Here is a 23,338-nt window from a genome sequence, read left to right as displayed (position 1 = left end):
AACGTATAAATATATAATATTATCACCTTTAAATAGGGGTTACCTGAAACTTGAAAAGACAAAAAGAATATTCACAAAATTCAAGTTTGGGATACCGATTATATTGCAAGCAAATATTATTCAAATTTGTTCTGCTCGTGACAGTATTCAAATGACTCCACTTTCTTTTGTATAATTAACAGAGATGGATCACGTTGGTTGGAAATGAGTTCAGCATTCATACAAGCAACTGGATGTAACAGTCTATTTGTGTTTTGTAAGATTTTCCATGTCAACATACTTCTGATCCACATATTATTGGGTGAAAAGATTGACTATTGCAAATGCAAGAACTCAAAGGTTAAAAACAATAGAACAGGAAAAGGGATTTTCAACATCGAATCAAACATTTTGCAACCGTTATTCATCGTTAACATTACTAGACTCAAACAGAACAAGTGACCACTTACATATGCAGAATTATTTACTGAAAATATATTATGGCCATCTGAGAGGATTTCCTGCATTAGATATCCATGTGATGTGAAATGTACATTGACATTGAGTATTGCTTAATGTGTTTAAACTGCTTTTAACCTATTTATAGAACAGCAGACTGCATCACTCCATTCTTGCCTTCACACATGGACAACAGCCATCTGGACAAAAGCAGTCAAATAGCTGAAAATCCTGAAACTTTGGGCTTTTTAAGTGGCAAAAAATATATTTAAGCAATTGCAAAATAAATAAATAAAAAAAATCAAAAGAAAATAATACTGTATTGATCAATAAACTGCCCTTTCTAAAACAGAGTTGTACAATTTAAGAAATGCACTAAAAACTGCATGAAGTCCATATTTGCTCAAAGTGTCTCCAAGTATAAAAACATTTCACCTGCAATCATATCAAAACCTCACTTAAAATTCCACATAAAATGGGCAATAAAATAGTTTTGAGTTTTTGCATGACAGTTTCTGGCATTATTTGCTGCTTTTATATTTTACGACAAGCAATGCATGCCAATTCAGAACCAAATTCATTTCAAATAAGAAGGGTTTTGCTAAAAAAAAACAAAAAAAAAAAACATTATTGCGTAAATTAACAATTATTGCGCAGTAATGAACAGTTGGATACCTCACTTATCCATTGAAGCCCTTTCCATCCTCATTCCAGATGAAAGCTTTAAATCAGATGAGCTGTTTTCATCCTTATGATCTCACAAACATCAAAACCAAATATCTACACCACATGAGTCTCCTACTGTAGTAACATCTGGTCACTACATATTAAAAAATAAGAAAAAAAGAACACAATGAACAATGTCATCAATGATAAGTATAACAAAAATTATATTCTTCTTTGCTTTAAAAATTATACGTTGTTAGGAGGATCTTCTCATTGCACTCTCCACGCTTTTGATCTGCAAAAAAAAGGCTATTTTCAATGTACCACGGTGTTCAACTATACAACACTGCCATACAAGTCTGCACTCTCCTCGTCAAGAGCGTCTCCTCACCTATGTGACCCTGGAGCACAAAAGCAGTCTTAAGTCACTGGGCTCTATTCGTAGCAATTGTCAAAAATACATTGTATGGGACAAAATGATAGATTTTTTCTTTTATGACAAAAATCTTTAGGATATTATCATGAAGATCATGATAAAGATCATGTTCCATAAAGATATTTTTACATTTCATACTGTAAATATATCAAAACTTAATTTCTGACTGGTAATATGCATTGCTAAGAACTTCATTTGGACAACTTTAAAGGTGATTTTCTCAGTATTTAGATTTTTTTGCACACTCAGATTCCAGATTTTCAAATATTTGTATCTCAGCCAAATATCGCCTGATCCTAATAAACCAGTATGGAAACTAATAAATTCAATGGAAGGCTTATTTATTCAGCTTTCAGTTGATGTATAAATCTCAATTTTGACACTTATGGTTTTGTGGTCCAGGGTCACATATTTGCACCCCAGGTATTCACCGTTCATCTCCAACAGGGACAAACAGAAGTCACAATCTATCACCAGACCAAACGCTTTGGGATTGTTTGAATTAATAATAATTAAAAAAATTATATTTACTAAAATATCATCCACATAGTAACACCGATGGAAACTGAGAACCTAATCGCCTCAGCATTCAGCTCTAATGGAGTGAATCTTGCAAAAAAAAAAAAAAAAAACACCACGTCACATTTCACCCTGAAATAAAGAGACAATAAAAATATAAATTATATTTTACATTAAAAATAAATGAAGCTTATTTTTAGGACCCTTTTTTATGATGGTTAAATATTTTTTTTTTAATCATTATTATTTGACAGTTAAGCTCACCCCCCCCCCCCCCCCCCCCACACCCCACACACTACTGTGATGCACTTTAAAGCTTTCATATTTCTCATTATAGAGTAAATTACTCTGTATTACAGGAAAAAGTTATTGTGAAATTATTCATAACAGCAAAGAAACTATAACAAATATTTCCTTATAAATATAAAAAAAACACAATATTAAATACACTGTATTTTAATATTTTACAAAAGTTTTATAGAATTTTTTATTATTAATATTACATGAACAAGAACTTTTGGGACTAATTGCTGTTGAAAATTTTACAAAGCAAAAAAAAAAAATCAGGCTTTATTTTTTTTTCTTAACAAAATGTATTATTTCTCTCTTAATTTCAGGGTAAAATATCACCTTAACTTTTTTCTTTTATTTTTTCTTCAGAGATTCACCCAATAATCACATTTGTGGGACAGTTTTAATCATAGACATTGTGCAGGGATGCCCTGAATCGTACACGCCAGGGGACGTACCGTTTTGAATCTGTGGTGTTACGCGACACCAATGGGCTCCAAAACCTGCAGAGTATGAACAACCGGGCCGAGATGCAGAACATTATCCACCGCACTCAGCTGTTCTGCAGAGTGACAGACACCTGAGCCCTACACAAGTGGACCGGTTCTCCACATGCGCCCGGGCATCCCATTATGAGTTCTCATCACCCTGACTGAACCGACATAGTAACCAGCTCAGTTTTCAACCAGAGTGACAGCCGTAAGAGCTGCAGTAATGGAAGAATTATCAACAAGGCTTGAACTAGATATGCGTCGAGATTATCGGAGGCTTTCCTTCAATGTTGCAATGCAACTCAAACATTATAAGTTGCTTTGCACAAATATTTTGTCCTTGACAGCTGATCGAGGGTTCACTTGAACATTACAATGGAAATGGAAGCTCATAATTCAAACCAAAAGGGACACAGAGATGGCATGGGGTTCTTTGGTGAAACCGTTTCTAGATGATCAAACTGTATTGCATGGCAAAAAAAAAAAACAGTAAACATCAACTTAAAAAGGAAATGCTTTTGCAAACAAAAACAAAGTACAGCATGTCGTCAATGTTCTGATGAATACAAATAACAGATTATGGTTGATTACGATGAACCATTGTGTTGGCATAGTACTAAATGTTCATCTTTGGATGGGAGGGCCGATGACTCTAATGAAGGGGACCATTTACTGGAAGACTAGAGTTACTTGGCTTTTGGATATTAACAGCATTCATGACACGTTCCTTCATAAACTCGCCTTCCTCTTACATTACTATTGAGAAGTATTGCAAAGAAAACGATTTGTTTCAGTCAAAGGATGAAGAGTCAGGCCATCCAGTAACATTCAGCATCTGATTGGTTGATTACAGCGGCTGGATTGACGCAACCATGTTGAGAAGGTACAGCAAAACAGGAAGAACATGTTTGTGTTGTGAACAGGGAAGGAGAAGTGCGTTATTTGAAACAAAGAAAACAATACACAAATCATCATCCTCAGCCTCTCCATGTAAACAACTGCAGTGACCCCTTCTACACACATAATGCCACAGGACTAGCCAATGAAAAACAGACATCCCTCGTCTGAACGCGTCCTCCCCATTTATCTTCCATCTTCCCCATCCAGAGCCACCCCACGTGCCCTCAGAAGAGCAGGCTCTGCCGTTGAGATATGCTGTTGACTGGAGAAAAAGAAAAAGAGGAAGTTTAGGCAACACAGACGGACAGTGTTCAATGGTGCATGCAACAATGTGCACGATAAAACCAAATGCACAATCACTTGTAACGACTGTCAGTGGGTATAAAGGGTCACAAAAGAGAGAGAGAGAGAGAGAAAATCAGCACTCGCTTCATTTAGAGAACTGAGCATGAGCGTGGGCAACATTACCAAACACAAGTCAACGTGCACCCAAACACACAGCCACACACACATGCTCAATTTACAGCTCTAGAGAAGCCTGGGCTGTTTTTTTTATTTGCTGAGGGAAGGGGGGTATTCGCACAGCAAGCTCTTCTCCTCTGTTTCCACATTATGGCTTCTCTGCAAGGGTGATGTACAATCAAACTTGTGCCCAATGCACTCCATTTTATTTGATTTCAAGCTCAGCCAAGACAACACTAAATCATTCTAATATGCCGATTTGCTGCTCAAGAAATATTTCTTATCGTCGTTTAATATTTTTGTGAAAACTATTATAAATTACTTTCAGGATTCTTTAATGAATGGAAAGAATAGAAAAAAAAATTGCATTTATTGGAAGTAGAAATATTTTGTTTCCTTGCTGAAATTTTTGCATCCTTGCTTTATAAAAGTATTGATTTCTTTGTCATAAAAATAATCTTTTCAATGATAGTGTATTATTATACAACTATTTCAATCGCTTGGCACCAGCCTTTGGCATTTCATCAGTGATTTAGACACGGAGACTTTGAGCGCATGGATTAATATTCATATTTAGCTCTGACTTTAGTGCTCTGTATAAACACTGAATAATTATAAGCTCTAACAGGCCTGACAGCTTCATCGATCCGTGGACTGAAAACATATGAGGTCTGAGTGGAGGATTTTTTCCAAACTAAATATCACAGGAGAACCTGCCTATGAACATAGATGCTTAACGAGGATGAATGTCTCATTAAACGTTTCTCAGCTGAATTATGTAACCTCAGCCCATAAATTACCGATATTGTTAGATAACCAAAACATTGTGGGTTTAGTTTATTTTACAATCAAAAATAAATAGGAAAATCCCTCATTTTGCAAATGTTTAAACCATTTGCTGAAAACCAACATGGCAACCCTGCTTCTGACCTGCACATCGTGCGGATTGCCAAAACGGACAGAGGAAGTCCATGCTCATTTTTATTGTGATGAGCTTATCATATCGTACACATAAAAGGAAAAAGGTGACAGATGAGAGGGGTAGATTGGTTTCAGTAAATTGAGCATTTAACCATTCACACAACTGTGAGAATGAAGTCAGTATGGGATCTTTGCTCTAAATAAAGGCCATGTTTATGCAAGTGTTAATGTAACGATATAATCTGCTGGTGCAATGTATTGTCTGTATGTTCTTATTTAATTCAGTGATGGATGCAACAGATGCTTCTATAATTTCTAATTTCAAGCAGTGCATGAGAGAATTAAGTTTTAAAGTCTACCTATGCACTCTGTTCAGAGAGAAAACATGTTTTTGAAATATCCAAGAAATGGTTGAGATGTGATTAATTCTTGCAGGGTACAACAGGACAGTACAGATGAACAGGAAACTCAAGGGAAGAAATATGGTTTTGTTGTTTGTGACTTCCTGCCTTGAGCAGAGGGCGACAAACATGTACTTAAGGTATGCCGAAACCTTAGACATCTTTGCAAAAGCTCTGGAGTGCAGTGAAGCAGTGGTGTAAACCAAAAAAAAAAAAAAGAAAACATCAAAGCACATACAAATGTAATGAGAGAAAAGAGACAGAGAGACTGTGGGAAAGACAGACAGAAAACAAAGTTAGCAGTGAATGAGCTGCATAATACATGGAGCTTAACAAGAACTTCCTCCTGAGAATGTCTAATGCAGTGGCATCATCGCATTGTGTGTCTTAAGCCTATACGAGAAATAAACCGAGATGAATGAGAATATGAAGAGAGAGAGAGGGAGGGAGATGAGTAAACCAGTGTCTCCGATTACAGCATGGTGAGGTGAAACTATTAGAAGATGAGCAATGTGAGAAGTATTAGAGAGCACAAAAAATGAGCTGCGTATTGTTGAGCATGAGAGTTCATCTCTCATTTGATGAACATAAATGATATTCATGAGGAATATGACTGGGATCTGTGTGCTCAACTAAGTGATATATACTAAAGGCTCAGCCTCATTCGAATCATCTAATGCAGTGGTTTTCAACCAGTGGCCCTGGTATTGCAGGTGGGCCGCCAATTACTATTAAAAGAAATAATATTGTTAATATGTAAAAATTTCAGAGTCATAACATAATAATATCATTTCATATATATAATTAAATAACAAAAAATAAATATTAAACTGTTACTATGCTTCCACTATTCGAGCTCGCTGATGGTTTTAAGAAAAAACCACTAATTTATCTTAGATATTTTTGCTGCATATGCTACAGAACAACAAATTCAAACTGCAGTAAAGATAGTTTGTGGTTTGATATTCAGATTTCTTTTGGCTATAAATACGCAGTGCGTTGTCATTAACATGCAAATAATACAGAATAACATTATCCATTATTTGTGAATTCCGGTGACGCTGTCCTTTGGGCCGAAATCAGTTTTTTTTTTTCATAGAGACTCTTAATTTTATAATGCCTATAGCTCCGAAAGTTGGACACTTAGAGGAGTGAAACCAGTGTCATCTTCACCAGCTTGATCTGTGATTTTTTTTCACACCAAGGGGTTTACGGACAAGAGCTTTGCTAAGTCCACCAGTAAGAAATGTGAAAGAAATGTTTAACGTTAACGTTCTTCATGTTTAACGTCTATTACCAATAAACACGCAGTTAAACACGCAGTTTGCTGGAATAAAAAACATTGATTTAGATTGAGCTCGATTTGTGAAAACTTTCACAATAGCATTTTATCACATGGCCGTGTTTCTCTTTGCTCTATATATATATATATATATATATATATATATATATATATATATATATATATATATATATTTATAAGTGTGTATATATATATATACACACACACACACACACACATATATACATTATATATCGACAGCTGTATTTATTGCATGGACGGAGCAGAAATGTAAGTGTCTAAATCATACGCACAGATCCATTGAATGATAAATGTTTTTAAACAATGCGGATGAACCGAATATACGAAGGAAACTTTTAAAATTAACCACAGCATTAACAACGACCTTGAAATAAGAGCGCGAGATTTATCTGATAATCAGATGCATGAAAGTAGCGTTTGTTTCATTAGCAAACAGACATCTGGCTCGTTTTCTCTCAGAATCATTCGCTGATGGAGAGGAAAAGTTAAATAGAGATGAAGACGTTTTCACACTGAAAGAGAAGCGATCTCGCTCTCATAGACGTGCCAGGCTATATCTGCAGCTAAACTGAATAAAAGCAGAATGAACTGATGAAACTAAAAAAAAAACACAAACAATTTATGAATGATGCAGTGCTAATTGACATTTATTACAGTACAGAAACTATAAAGTATATTTTCTACCTTATTCTGTGCAGAAAATTTACATAATTGCTAATTAAATGTAGCCTAGTATATAAAACAATCATAAAATTACATTACATTACATTTATTCATTTAGCTGACGCTTTTATCCAAAGCGACTTACAATTGCTATATATGCCATTAGGAAAAAAATATCGATTACAAATGATTGATTATTGTCCAGCAGTGTATTTGATTTATTACAGCTAATTAAAAGTAATTAAAAAAGAAGATAATTCCTTGTAAAAAAATATAAAATAATAATAATAATAATAATTATTATTATTATTATATAGGCTACATACATAAAATGATTGTATTTGACATTTCTGTCACTTCTGAAATTATGGCTACGCCCCTGGTGTGACAAAATGTTAGCTTATACATAATACTCTTTAAGCTCTTTTTTAAAAACTTGGCTTACATACATTTTTACATATGCCATGTCGCATCATTAAACTAGCATTTAACAATGGACAAAAGTTTTTTTGTTTTTTTTTTCTAACCTATGGTTCTCTAACCATAAATGCTACTGTAATTTGCCCCCTGACTAAGCATTTAAATAATTTAGTAGAAGCATTTAAATAATCCCGTGAATGCACTTAAAGAATGCAGAATCGAATCGTTATAATCGAATCGAATTTAATTTAATTGTGAATCGAATCGAATTGAATCGTTCTAAGTTTGCAAAAATTGTTCTTGAATCGAATCGAAAACCTATGAATCGTAATCGAATCGAATCGCTGCCTACCCAAAGATTCACAGCCCTAAAATATATATATATATATATATATATATATATATATATATATATATATATATATATATATATATATATATATATATATTCGGATTCTTAACTATTCTGATCTTAAAAATTTGGTCAGTTAACCATGCACAGTTAAGTATGGGTCAGCTGACCCATCCCAGGGTTACTAACATCACTTTTCTGATCTGTTCATAGTCGACTTTTGGTCAGCTGACCCTTCCCAGGGTAACTTACATTGCTATTCTGATCTGTGAAAACTTTCACAATTGAGTTTTGCTCAGCTGACCCTTCCCTGGGTCACTAACATCACTTTTCGGATCTCTGAAAGCTTTCACAGTTAAGTGCGGATCAGCTGACTCATCCTTGGGTCACTAACATCACTATTCTGATCTGTGAAAACTTTCACAGTTCAGTACGGGTCAGCTGAGGTGCTAATATCCTGTTATGGGGGTGTTTCTCTGCAGCAGGGACTGGAGCACTTGTCGGGAAGGAAGAAAAATGGATTGGAAAAAATACTGTCAAATTCTTGAGGAAAATCTACTGTCTTCTGCCAGAATGTTGTCTACGGGAACAACGTTTAACTTCTAACATGACAATGACACAAAGCTCACAGCAAAACTGATCACAAAGTGCTTGGAGAACTGATATCCCATGGTCACCATGAAATTTAACTGAACTCGAGCAATTCTGCAAAGAAGTGTGGGCAAATATTAAAGTAGATGTAATTAAAGAGAGGGAAAAAAATACCCAACTGGAGGATCCTTTATTTCAACTGTGTGATAATTATTTTTCTGAATGTAGGTTTGATATCTTAGACTTGGATGTTATAAGTTGCAGTGAATAAAACAAAACAAAAACTGTCCATCTTCATTTCAGGCTGCATAGCAACAAAATGTGAATGTATTAAAGGGAGTGATTCTTTTCAATACCCACTGTACACACATACATGCATACATACATAAAAAAGGAAGAGGGTGAAGAAAATAAAAAACTAAAAGTAGTTAAGCAAAAAAATAAAAAGTAAAATTAAGTGAAAATAATAAAGATATAGGGACTGATTTATAAACTATTTTTGTAGATACATTGCAGGATAAAATAGTAATAATCAAGAAAAGAAAAACGGAATAAGAATATATAAAATAATAATAGAACTTAAATAAATGACAGTATATGCATATACTTGTATACAGATGTTTAAAAAAAAATCTTTTACGTATCATTATAAAGACATTGTAAGAATCATGAAATTAAATTATCATTTTTTGTATTATAGAAGCTTAAAATTAATACAGGTGCTTCTCGATAAATTAGAATGTCGAGGAAAAGTTCATTTCAGTAATTTAACTCAAATTGTGAAACTTGTGTATTAAATAAATTAAATGCACACAGACTTAAGTAGTTTATGTCTTTGGTTCTTTTAATTGTGATGATTTTGGCTCAGATTTAACAACACCCCCCCCCCCCCCCCCCAATTAGAATACTTCATTAAAAAAAAAAAAAGATAAAAAAAAACAAAGATTTAGTGAATTGTTGGCCTTCTGGAAAGTATGTTAATTTAGTGTACATGAACTCAATACTTGGTAGGGGCTCCTATTGCTTTAATTACTGCCTCATTTTGGCGTGACATGGAGGTGATCAGTTTGTGGCACTGCTTAGGTGGTCTGAAAGCCTAGGTTTCTTTGACAGTGGCCTTCAGCTCATCTGCATTGTTTGGTCTCTTGCTTCTCATCTTCCTCTTGACAATACCCCATAGATTCTCTCTGGGGTTCAGGTCTGGTGAGATTGCTGGCCAGTCAAGCACACCAACACCATTATCATTTAACCAACTTTTGGTGCTTTCGGCAGTGTGGGCAGGTGCCAAATCCCGCTGGAAAATGAAATCAGCATCTTCAAAATGCTGGTCAGCAGAAGGAAGCATGAAGTGCTCCAAAATGTCTTGGTATATGGGTGCAGTGACTCTAAAATATAAAATAATCATAGTAATAACAATAGTAATATTAACATTTGCAGCAATAAATGCACGTATATTAGGGGTGTAATGGTACGCAAAAATCACGGTTCGGTACGTACCTCAGTTTTAAAGTCACGGTTCGGTTAATTTTCGGTACAGTAAGGGAAAGAAATGGAAACATTAAATTTAAAAAGACAAGATCCTGGTCTGTCGGCGGCCTCCCTCTATGTCACCTACAGTAGCAGCAGTGCGCCAGCATTCTGGTGTGTAAAGACACAGAAAACGCAAGGCAGCCGTCACGCAACTGACACGCAGCAGAAACGCCACGCTCACGCCATGCAGCCAGTGTGTCGCCGGCCTTAGAATCAGCTGCAGGGCGGAATTTGCGCTAGGACTGCGCGATATTGGGAAAAAATGACATTGCAATATTTTATTTTTCTGCGATATATATTGCGATATTTTTTCTTACAAACAAAAATGGGTTGAGCACACTTACATTCTCATTTTAAATGATTTAAACATCGACACCATCGTGTCAATTGATTCATCTGCGGGAGGGAGAGAGCAAGACAGCGCTCGTGTTGTTTGAAAACGGCTCGCTCTCTCTCGGTCTCTCTCTCTCTCAATTCAATTCATATTGCTTTATTGGCATGACATACAAAGGTACATATTGCCAAAGCATTGTACATAGCAGAATAGAAACAAACAAAACAAAAATACATATATATTCATAAGAAAAAAAAATTTCATGCAAAATAAATCCATATACATTTCTATAAACATTGATGGTACTTCTAATGTACTCTCTCTTTCTGTCTCTCTCGCGCGCGCTCTCTCTCTCACTCTCTCTGTCTCTCGCGCGCGCTCTCTCTCTCTCTCTCTCTGTCTCTGTCTCTCTCTCTCTCTCTCGCGCGCGCGCTCTCTCTCTCAGTCTCTCTCGCGCACTCTCGCGCTCCCTCTCTCTCTGCCCTGTTAAACTTGCATGTGGTTTTCAGTCCTGTCAATTATAAACTTTCACTCTATGATGGTTAAGCTGTGCAATTAATCCGCGAATCACATTCGTCAAGGGCAGGGGAGTAGCTGGCCCGTACAGTTAATGAATAACGGATCAACTACGACAGCCTACATCACACATCCTGCGATGTGACTATCGTGGATTCGTACATCGTGATATCGATGCTTAAACGACACATCGTGCAGCCCTAATTTGCGCTGAACACGGAGACTTCCGCCACTTAATATGTTCGTTTGGAAACACGAAAATTTACCTATGTTCCACGCACAAAATATTGCATTCTGTCATTCGGTACACACGTGCACCGTACCGAAAGCCCTTTACCGAAACGGTCCGGTACGAATACACGTACCGTTACACCCCTAACGTATATATATGTACATATATACACACATATACACACATATATATATATATATATATATATATATATATATATATATATATATATATATATATATATATATACATATATATACACACACATATCTGTCGCTGAAGAAATGAAATGTAAACAAAGGAATTATGATCCATATTACAACGTTATTGCTTCGTTGGACTAAACGTGCTTCATGAGATGTCGTTCAGTGGACCCTTACCTTCCTAACTAAACCGGGATTTACAGCTGTGGATGTGTTTATGACTCGTTTTTACGACGGATCTGGTATGTACAGCGTTTTCATTGCTTATTTTTTTATGTGTACTGCTTACACAAATGTAGCAAATACAATCTTTATAAGCTTTCAATTGAAAAACAGCGATCTGTTGTCAATGCTTGAGGCTTAGATCTTTATAATGATACATAGTTTGTCTAGATTAAATTTGTCCTGTTTCATTTAATCCATTCATAATCACTGACACGATCGAGTGGAGAGGCTTTGAGGATGAGGGCGTTCTGGTGCAGGCTAACTAATATGTTCGTTTGGAAACACGAAAATGTACTTTTGTTCCGCGCACAAAATATTGCATTCCGTCATTCGGTACACGTGCACCGTACCGAAACGGTCCGGTACGAATACACGTACCGTTACACCCCTAATATATATGTATTTATATGTATATATGTATATGTATATATAAAAATTCAATGTAATTACAAAATTAAATTGTATTACAGAAGCTTAGAAAAATATTTACAAAACAATGACGAATTAACGCTGGCAGAACTTCACAGAAGGATAGCGACTCTTTATGAACATGATAAATCAGAAAAATGTAGAAGAAGATCAATTGCCAGTGCACTGAAATAATTGTGCTCAACATTTTGTGCTGTGTGCAAATGTACTGCTGTAGACTGATGCACACATTAATCATAATTTCATATTGGATAGGTCAGCTGACTTGTACTAAACTGTGAAAGCTTTCACAGATCCGAATAGTGATGTTAGTAACCCAGGGATGGGTCAGCTGACCAGTACTGAATTGTGAAACTTTTCACAGATCAGAATAGTGATGTTAGTGACCCAGGGATGGGTCAGCTGACCAGTACTGAATTGTGAAAGTTTTCACAGATCAGAATAGTGATGTTAGTGACCCAGGGATGGGTCAGCTGACAAGTACTGAACTGTGAAAGTTTTCACAGATCCGAAAAGTGATGTTAGTGACCCAGGGAAGGGTCAGCTGACCCGTACTGAACTGTGAAAGTTTTCACAGATCCGAAAAGTGATGTTATTAACCTAGCAAATGGTCAGCTGACCTGTACTGAACTGTGAAAGTTTTCACAGATCAGAATATTGAAGCCAAGTACTCAAGCAAAGGCACAACAACCAAAACTTTGTCAAACAAAGTGTACACGTGTGTGTGTATATATATATATATATATATATATATATATATATATATATATATATATATATATATATATAAATAATGCATATATATGTAAGTTCATTTACATAATAAAGGAAACCGTTATTCATTGGAACAGCAACCATATGACAATATTAGACAAAAAACGGGGGCAGCGCAAAGAGAAACACGGACACGTGATAAAATGCTATCGTGAAAGTTACTGCATACAAAAATACAGCAAGAACTGGCTGAAAACATCAGTCTCTATCTGATTGGCTGGCTTAATGAAATTCATTTTTTGCAATCCTTTACTTTCTGAATCCATCTCCTTACTCCCAATACAATGATTTGTTTTTTTATTATTTAAAATGAATAATAAATTAATTAAATAAAAATGTTTTATCCGCCAGAATTTTATTTAAATGTCACACAAAAATGCGGTTGGTCACTTTTTAGACAGTTCTTGGCCAGACTGAGATGAACATCGGACAGATTTTCACAAGACTATAGAAATCCGGACTGTTTGAGAGTAATGCCAGCTGACGTGCCCATACACTGATGGTAGCGGCTCAAAACTATCATCATGAATCATCATTCATTGGCCATTTGTGTTTTGTGGTTCTACCTGATTCTGACAGGGAATTCGTCCTCATTCCGGGCTCCTTCTCCAGCTGAATTTCTTGAAGTGCAAATATTGATGTAGCTGGCAGGGAAGAATTGAACAGTATGTTAACATGCTGAACTAAAACTAGGGCTGATATATATAACGTTAAGGGTCAGAGAATTTGTCCAAGATTATTTCAGCACACACCAAACTTCAGTGCAAATACAGAATAGCTCACAGCAGCTGAGTGGAATTAAATGTCTTTCAAAGTAAAGTGTGTGTATGTGTGAGACTTCTCTCTGGCACTTTAATAATTCTATCTGTCAGTGTGAGGTGTGTGTGCGTGTGCATCGGTTATCTGGCACCATCATAAATCTCCTCAGTGCACGGAGATGTGTGTGTGTGTGTGTGTGTGTGTGAACTCACTGTCTGGCAGTGTGAGAATTTTCGCTCCCAGGCAGCTGAAGTATGGGTGTCTCATAGCTTCCTCTGCTGCGATCCGTTTCTTCCCCTCAAACTGTAACAAAGTTCAGTGTTAGTCAAGCTAGTCACTAATCAACTAACTAAAAACACAATATTATTTTACACTATTATAAAAAAATTTGGGGTAGTTTTTTTTTAGCATTTAAAATTAATATATAAAAAAAATCAGCAGGGATGCATTAAAGGGTTAGTTCACCCAGATAGCAAAATTATGTAATTAATAACTTACCCTCACGTTGTTTCAAACCAGTAAGACCTCCGTTTATCTTTGGAACACAGTTTAAGATATTTTAGATTTAGTCCGAGAGCTCTCAGTCCCTCCATTGAAGCTGTGTGTACGGTATACTGTCCATGTCCAGAAAGGTAAGATAACGAACAAAAGACTTTTCTTGAAAAGTCAAGAACCGGTTGCATCGGTTTTCGGATCACCAGTAGTTCTTTCGGACAGTTCGATTCAATAAACCGGTTGAAGAAAACGGTTCACCGGTTCTTTTGCGCTCGACGTAATGGCGTCATTTGCGATGATTGCCCTTGATTCAAGCCTTCGGTTTACCTGCGCTCATAACATTAGCACAGAATCAATCACCAAAAGAATCAGTTCGGTTCATGCGCTCTGTGTGTCAGCCTGCTTCACGCTGAATCACACATGCGCAGTATCATCAGCTCCTCGATTCTTCTTATCTGGCTCGGCTCAGTGTTCATCTTCAGTTCTCTCTTCACAGCAGTTCAGTCAGTGTACTGTTTGAGTGCATGCATTACTCCGGGATATTGGTTTGTTTGAACTCAGAGGGAGTGTCAGCCACATTAAAAAAGTTAACAGCTTAAGTCATTTGTGGATTAATGCATATTAGAGATGCGAACCGTTTAAAACGATTCAGTTCGATTTGGTGAACTGAATGATTCATTCGCGAACCGGATATCCAGACTGCTTTGTTTTGAACTCTCTCACACAACAGACACGGAAGAGAAGACAATGCTGAATAAAGTCGTCGTTTTTGCTATTTTTGGACCAAAATGTATTTTCGATGCTTCAAAAAAATCTAACTGACCCTCTGATGTCACATGGACTACTTTGATGATGTTTTTCTTACCTTTCTGGACATGGACAGTATACCGTACACACAGCTTCAATGGAGGGACTGAGAGCTCTCGGACTAAATCTAAAATATCTTAAACTGTGTTCCAAAGATAAACGGAGGTCTTACTGGTTTGAAACAACATGAGGGTAAGTTAATAATTACATAATTTTGCTATCTGGGTGAACTAACCCTTTAAATGAATCTAAAGTGAAAGAAATTTATGAGACACTGTTAGAAAAGATTTCCATTTCAAATCAGTGCTGTTCTTTAGAACTTTCTATTCATCAAAGATTCCAGAAAAAAAGTTATATCGCTTTCTACAAAAATATTAAGCAGCACAACTGTTTTCAACATTGATAATAATAAGAAATGTTTTAAATCAGCATATTAGGATGATTTCTGAAAGAGCACGTGAAACTGAAGACTGGAGTAATGATGCTGAAAATCAGCTCTGCATCACAAGAATAAATTACTTAACATACATTCAAATGGAAAACAGAATCAAATGGATTTTTTATAAAATAAACACAGGTTCATTTAACAACTCAAACTTTTGTACTGTAGTACAAAATTCAAGTTACCGAAACACGTTTTTAGAAATTATAATTCAACAGGAAATTGTTGTTTGAAAAGTTTGTACAAGGAATTTTTTTTTTGGTAAAGCACACGCTGTCGAATTAACCAGAAACGTGTACTGAAGTGAATTTCGATTTTTGACCTAAAGAAACATTTGTCACCCGAGCAGTTTTATGCATTATTTATTATTTACAGCCAAATAAATATTCAGACAGGCTGAACTCTGGAAAGAGAACAGCCATACAGTATACTAAAAATGTCACTTTTCTAAGTCATTATTAAAATACATCCTCTTAACCCAGCCTAATGAGTAAATAATACAATAACTTATAGTCTATAAGCAATGCTTACATAGGCGTGATTTCCAGATAAGTGCAAATACTATAGCTCGAACACAAGCATCCCAACCAGTGGGGTGAGTACTGACACAGTTGCTTTCTGTAGAGCTGCCTAATGACACTAATGATGACATTATTGTCCTTTTTTCAGCTGCTTTAGATCAGAACTTGTCTCATATTTGAAGTTTACATCATTGCTTCTGTTCTTTTTAACCTGTGAAGCTGCTTTGAAGCAGTCTGTATTATATAAAGCACCATTTAAGTAAAGGTGACTTTAGTGGACTAAATAATACACAAATCACCTGCAGCAGCTTCGACAGAAGTTCAACTCCATCATTGTCCAATCTGCAAGAGAAAAATAATTCACTTCAGTAAATGACCTCCAACAGCGTGTCATTTATTTCTACAGCAGGAGCGGGGATCGTTTCAGGCATCAGGCCCAGAGGACAGCTGTCGTTACCGTGGAGTGTGATTGTGGAGACAGTCGGCGCGGTATCGGGGGTAGTTATAGGAGACGAACTCCTCGTTGGAGGTTATTCCGGGCCAGGTCTCCTCTGTGGGCGTACCTATGAAAAGACAGGAGGGTTTATAAATATCACAGTGACACACAGAGACAAACTGTCAGATCTAGAGCCAGAAAGAACAGAGTGGGAGAGAAGGAGTGAATGGGTGAGAGAGCGGTACCAAGCAGTTTGAAGATAAAGTGCAGCTCCTCCTCCACAGTGGAGCCCGGGAACAAGGGTCGACCTGTAGACATCTCATAGAAGATACAGCCAACACCCCTGCAAAGAGAGTCATTAAAACTCAATTCAAGTCCACCACCATAGAAGCTATGACATGTGTGAGAGTGTGCGCCGATTTTACCACAGTAAAAACAAGAGCCCAATTATTAGCTCACTATTTGAATCGACGGCACCATGGTACAAGATATCATTTTACAGAAATGTGAGCTTGCGATCTGAACTGAATTAAAAAGGTAGAAGCGTTGACAAAAAACGTCTTTTTAAATCGCAACATTTACAATATTTGTATACTATTATAGTATGTATTATTACTTTGATATTTTTATTTCAGTTGAAGTTTTAGTCATTTTAGTACTTCAGCTTAAAGGGACAATAAGTAACTTTTTAGGTATTTTATTATCTAAAATCAATAGTTTTATTCATAAATATGCCCTCAATGGTGTACAAATACCTATGCCAATGTTTAAACTAATCCTCGTAAATGAAGAATTTATTATCTTTATATACATGGGACGGGTAGGTCGACGGAGGCTTCCATGTAGTTCCGCCATCTTGCAAAACTATAATAGCAGAGAGGGACAAAAAGTACTAAGCCAACGCGTTTCCACAACGCGTTTTCGGTCAGAGCCAGAAACGCAGGTGCAGAGCAGTGAGAGGCGCTTGAAACTGCACCGGCAAGTTTAAAAGTCTGGATTGCATTCTTATTATGGACCATACATATGCCGCGCCACAGGAGAAGAAAACATCGTCGCCAAAACGAAGTGCTATTAGAAGACATCCTGTCAAAGCTTTTTGGTACATATCGCCTACCGTAGATGCAACGCGCATTTGAAAAAGCGAGGCGCTGGAGAGCAAAATTAGTTTGAATGCAAAATACAATTTCACCACTAGATGGGAGTAATTCCTACTTACAGTCCCTTTAAACATATTTCAGTTATTTGCCAAAGTAAAGCATCTTGCTATTCATTTTGCTATTGCTGTTACGTCATGTGTTGGATGGATGCCTTTGGCCATTGCATCATGTCTTGTTGCGTTCTTCAGAGGCTGTGTCAAATTAAAAGAAGTTCAAAACCGTGTCTTTGATATCTGCTCCAGTACGTCTAGCTGCTTCTGAATGCAAAAACGCATGCTGTAGCACATGGCGCACATTGCAATAATATCAATATAAAACCCTCCTGAATTATCAATAAAAAAATATATATAACACGGCAATCGCACTCGGATCCGCGCCTAAACAATTGGCCTGAACAAGGTGGTCTCGGCACAACTGAAAACAAACTCTGGAGCCGTTCGGTTGTAGCACTTAGCAAAATTACTAAACAAATTATTAATAAATACTACAGTATCATATACAAATACTAATACAACACTGTTACCACAAATAAAGCAAGTAAGATACATCAACAGGTGGATGCTCACCACATGTCAATCTGAGTAGAATAGTCTGTGCTGCCCAATAGGATGTCAGGGGGGCGGTACCAGAGCGTCACCACCTCATTGGAGTAGGTCTTGGTGGGAATCGACTTTGCTCGTGCCAGACCTGAATACCAACCAAAAAGCACATTTAAAAGCGGTTTGCCTAGTTTTCAGCAAGGTTTGTAAATCTTTACAACATATTAAACATCAACTCCACATATGCCCAACCAGAAGTTTAGTACACTAGATTATTTTATCCAAAGCAGCACTACATTTACAGTACAGTTATTACAGAGAAAATGCAACTAGAGAAACCTGAGCATATGTTTTTCAAGTAGGTAAGTGGGCAGCTTACTACAGCACCCACACCATGAGAATAATAGTGAGAGTAAAGAGGAGTTTTGTATTTAAAAGTAAAGATGAGGTTTGTATGTTACAGACCAAAATCAGCCAGCTTTAGCTCCCCGCGGTCGTTGATCAGAAGATTTTGGGGCTTGAGGTCTCGGTGAAGGACTTTACGTCTGTGACAGTAGTTCAGACCTCGCAACAGCTGAAACAGGAACAGCTGAGATGAAAAAATAACCAAGCAGGTGAATAATAAGAACACCGTACATGATTGCGATGTGGAGCAGAACGATTATGAGAAACAGAAAATGAAAGACATTTGTCAAAGACGCCTTACCTTGACATTGTGCATATGAATGCAGTTTCCACAGTCATCTAGGTACTGTTTCAGGTCTTTATCCTAGGATATAAAAGAAGTCGTCAAAGTAATAGATGAATTACCAAACTTATATTATATAAAACTTATGTAACTTATATAAAACTTATATTCTCGTGGGCAGGGATTCACTAACTTTTTTTTTGTAGCCAACCAAACCCCCTAAAAGAGTTACTTTTTCTTTTTTTTTAATTGTTACATGACATGCAGGTCAACCTTTTTTTTCAGTTTATTTAGATGTTTAAATGTTTTATTTTCATTGTTTTTTAATATAAAAAATATTTATTTGAGTTCTAAATTGAATTATTTATTTATTAGCTTTTCATGTAGCTTTGACGTTGTTGTCATTTTAAAGATCCCTGTTTTTGTGCCACATAAATCTGCTCTATAACTATTATGTCGATAGATATGCAATCCATAAGTAATTTCAATTTAACACTAACTACATTTGTTTGGACAAGAGTAATTTGACTGCACTTTAAATACTTTAAATTATGAGCAGTATGCAACTTGGCAAGCTACGGTTTCCAAATAGCTTCTCCACTGTTGGTGTGTAGATGAGTGTGTGAGATCATAAGTGCAGTTAAAAAAGTGTACAGTGAAATACTGCACATGTGAGTGACTCACCAAGTACTCGAACACGAGTGTAAGAGACTTCTGAGTGTGGATGATGTCATGAAGAGTCACAATATTGGCGTGTTTCAGGTCCTTCAGCAGAGACACTAAAGAGACACAGAAAGATTATTCCTCAAAAAGGTGGCCTTTGTGAATATTCACTAAATGACAAGTACAAATGACATGCCAAGTTAACATTAAAGCAAAAATAGATGAAAAAACAAAAAAATTCCCCCAAATGAAATTGACCTTAAACAATCTTTTGCTAGAGTACTTTTAAAATGTTGATATGTAAATGATCTTAGTTAAGGTTTGCTAACTGGAAGCAAACATAACGTGGAAGCATAAATTATCAGGGTTGGCTGGGGAACGAAGCTTTGTGTGAACTTATTGCATATTATATGCATGTTTTCCATATTATAAAACCCTTTTAACCAGCTGAATTACCCTGTAACAAAAGCCACTGATAGTGAATTTAGAGATTAACTGTCTAATTTAGAACATCCTAAATTTAAAAGTACAAATGTCTGTCATTGTGGAAGCATGTGGGAAATTTGGGGCAATAGTTTGATCTAATTTTAGTGCTGATCCACTTCGGCATGCTTCTAACTCGCCTTCTCTAATGGCAGTGCATGGAGCTCCTTCCTCGTGCTCCAAACGGATTTCCTTCAGAGCCACCAGATTATCCGTCAGTTTACTGCGGCCCTTATATACTGTTGCGTAGGTGCCCTGAGAAAGAAAAAGATGCCAATGCACAGTAACATGACTATGGTGCTTTAAAATGCTGTTTTGGATCAGAGCTACGATCTAAAAATCGCCTGTGACTTTACCTCTCCTAGTTTATCCAGTTTCACGTATGTCTCCAATTTCCCAAATCCAATCTCAGACTGCAAACAAACAAAGACAAAAAATGTCACAACATGGTCCTAAAAAGCAGCACTTAAAGGGTTAGTTCAACCGAAAATTAAAATTAGGCTGCATTTTAACCCCCCCCACCACCAAGGCATTCTAGGTGTATATGACTTTCTTCTTTCAGACAAGTCCAGTAGGAGTTATATTAAAAATGGTCATTGATCTTTCAAGCTGTGTAATGGCACTCAGTGGGTGTTGCATGCATCAGTCCAAAAGAAGTTACATAAAAAGCGTCCATCCATAAAAAAAAATAAGTGTCTTACACAGCTCCGGGTGGTGAACAGAGGCCAGAACAGATCTTGCACTCATTGTTGTAAACGGAAGCAGTTCTTGGGCAATTACGTATGAGGTCAGCGCCATGTCTTTTGGACTGAAGCAATGCAACACACACTGACTGCAATGATAGAGCTTGAAAGATCAAATTTTTTAATATAACTCCTACTGGATTCGTCTGAAAGAAGAAAGTCATATACACCTAGGATGCCTCGGGGGTGAATAAAACACAGCCTAATTTTCAATTCTGGGTGAACTAACACTTTAAACAACATGGGGATACAGGGCAGAAAATTTCAAAGGCATTCATGTGAACTCATTAAAATACACCCAAATCACACTGCTCCCATTTCAGATGGCTGGGCTGGACGCAGAGGTTTATATAACACACATAGACAACATGAGCTAAAATATCCCTCCCCAAAATAAATTGGGAACAACTGAAGTGTAACAAATGAAGTGTTTAAATGCATCACAGATCAAGCGTGTGTCAACAGCACTGACTAAACATCACAGTTTAAGGTTATCTCTCATATCAAGGGCAGCTGAACTTGTAGTATTTCATAATTAATTAAAAACATGATTTTGACATTCTGTCAAGAATACTGTTCAAAACATGTCCGGACCATATCTCGCCCCAATATGACTTATTTAGGACTCTATTAAGCATTGTGACTTTATTTACAGAACAATCCAATTATTTCCCTTTCAAATTCTCAGTAACTTAATGTGGGGAAGAAAATCCCTATCAGATATCCAAAATAAGCATATATTTTATTAAGCAAAGACTAATTGCCTAATCTTTTTTGTATTGAGTTTAATATGTTGATTTTAAAAGTTTGTATTTTGTATTGCTGTCTATATATTTATATAACGTAGAATAAAGTATAAATGCAAAAAACAAACAAACTTGTAATTCTATTATAAATAATCCTTTAAACTAGGCTTCAGTTTCTTTATGCAAAATGAGTTGGTGTGTTCCTTTTTTCACGGGGGGTGAAATATGACCTAGCCTTTGTGAGGCTCTCATTCATTTTCCTGTAACACTGCATGACACTAATATTTTGAGAATGGTTTTAGCAGCGAAACACACCTTTAACGTTTGTTTTATCTATGAGTTCACAATAATTTCAAAGCACTAATAATGTGACCTGGGAACAAACAAGACAAGTGAAGAAGAAGAGAAAAGACTAAAAGAGAGAGTGTGACAGAATGAAAGATCAAGCAAAGAACTGGTTGCAAAAGAAAGCGAAGACAGAAAGCAGGGCATGAGTCTAAAATTGCAAGTCCAAATGAAAATATGAATAAATAAAATAACTTCATATGATTTTACACCAGCATCAAAGGCTATACTTATGGCAAAATCAAGAGTAATTTTAAAAGATAAAAAAAGGCTAATAAAATAACAATAATTTAATAATATTGTTCATAATAATTAAAAATATTACTTAATGCAATTATTTTTGTACAAAAAAAAGATGATATACAATCTTTCAGTTATATATTTGATTTTTATATATAAATGGCCATTAATGTAATTTCTAAGTAAAATTGTTTCCTTTTAGTTTTACAAAAATATTTATATAACAAAGGCAATTGTTCTCCATTAAGTAAATATAACCAATTCTATGTCTTGTATAAACAGCCTGGTCATTTCTATTTTCTATTTCTATCTTTCATTTATAACTGAATTCACTTTCTATAATTAATTATGGATACATTTTATTAAGTATGAAATTTTCTAGGCTAGTATGATATGGGCCACACTGAAAATGTAAACAACCTCACTAAAATTGGATTTGAGCAGAAAATCTGGCACAAGTAGAGGCTGTAAAAAGGAAAAATGTTGACAGAAAGGAAAACCAACAGAGAAGCATTACCAGCGATACCCTGCGTAATCTCCGGCTGAGCGGTTTGTCAAACAGAGGGCTGTTGAGGTTGAATTTCTCCAGGTAGCCATCAGGAAGCCTGATATCGGCAGGCAGAGACAGACGTTTGTTTATGTCCTGGGAGGGAAGGAGGAGGGGAAAACCATTAATTGTTAAGGCCTAAAGGTTTCATTACACTACATAACAGTAATAACCCATCTGGCCCGCAGGCTAGTCATCTAACTGATGGGTACCATGCCGTGGAGCATTTTCAGTAACCTCAATGCACCATTAGTCACACGCAACTGATGTACCTTCAATAGCAACAAACAAGCTAGTGGTTATTACATGGTTTTATTCAAGCAAACAAAACAAAAACAAAGCTAAATTGCATGTTTTTATTACCCAACATGTCATGTATTATTCAGTGTCCCACTCTAAAAATACTGGCGGACTAAAAAAAAAAAAAACACAAAAGTAATGCATGTCAGAAATGGGATCATACCTCTGTGGAAATTTTGCGACCGGGGTTATTTCTCAGACGAACTCGGACGGGGCTGTGCACTTCATCAGAGGATGTGGCTGAAGCCTGATCGCTTTCTCCATCGGAACCCATTTTAACATCCTCATGGACGATTTCTGCATTTACAG

At 36.3% G+C, this 23,338-nt stretch overlaps 2 protein-coding genes across 5 annotated transcripts in view; one reads left to right on the top strand and one right to left on the bottom strand.

The window, feature by feature from the left end:
- Window positions 1-23,338, top strand: part of comta (catechol-O-methyltransferase a) — a 51,836-nt gene that overhangs the window by 2,297 nt on the left and 26,201 nt on the right. The gene's annotated exons all lie outside the window — the stretch shown is intronic.
- Window positions 2,648-23,338, bottom strand: part of LOC132114884 (cyclin-dependent kinase 16-like) — a 33,789-nt gene continuing 13,098 nt past the window's right edge. Inside the window, exons 4-17 of one of the 4 annotated variants that reach the window (XM_059523263.1) lie at window positions 23,193-23,326; window positions 22,700-22,825; window positions 20,465-20,521; window positions 20,249-20,363; window positions 19,647-19,741; window positions 18,981-19,043; window positions 18,740-18,863; window positions 18,302-18,422; window positions 16,824-16,921; window positions 16,600-16,705; window positions 16,442-16,484; window positions 14,090-14,180; window positions 13,685-13,762; window positions 2,648-4,003 (exon numbers count right to left, since the gene is read on the bottom strand). In XM_059523263.1, coding sequence (XP_059379246.1) covers window positions 3,966-4,003; window positions 13,685-13,762; window positions 14,090-14,180; window positions 16,442-16,484; window positions 16,600-16,705; window positions 16,824-16,921; window positions 18,302-18,422; window positions 18,740-18,863; window positions 18,981-19,043; window positions 19,647-19,741; window positions 20,249-20,363; window positions 20,465-20,521; window positions 22,700-22,825; window positions 23,193-23,326 — 1,289 coding nt within the window. In that variant the 3' untranslated portion in view covers window positions 2,648-3,965. Of the gene's footprint in view, window positions 4,004-9,809; window positions 10,261-13,684; window positions 13,763-14,089; window positions 14,181-16,441; window positions 16,485-16,599; window positions 16,706-16,823; window positions 16,922-18,301; window positions 18,423-18,739; window positions 18,864-18,980; window positions 19,044-19,646; window positions 19,742-20,248; window positions 20,364-20,464; window positions 20,522-22,699; window positions 22,826-23,192; window positions 23,327-23,338 lie in introns of those variants that run through there. The other 3 variants (XM_059523264.1, XM_059523261.1, XM_059523262.1) reach the window with 3 other exon arrangements.

The sequence above is a fragment of the Carassius carassius genome, chromosome 34, assembly GCF_963082965.1.
Source record: "Carassius carassius chromosome 34, fCarCar2.1, whole genome shotgun sequence".
Taxonomy (NCBI): Eukaryota; Metazoa; Chordata; class Actinopteri; order Cypriniformes; family Cyprinidae; genus Carassius; species Carassius carassius.
This window is presented reverse-complemented; position numbering and strand designations above follow the sequence as displayed.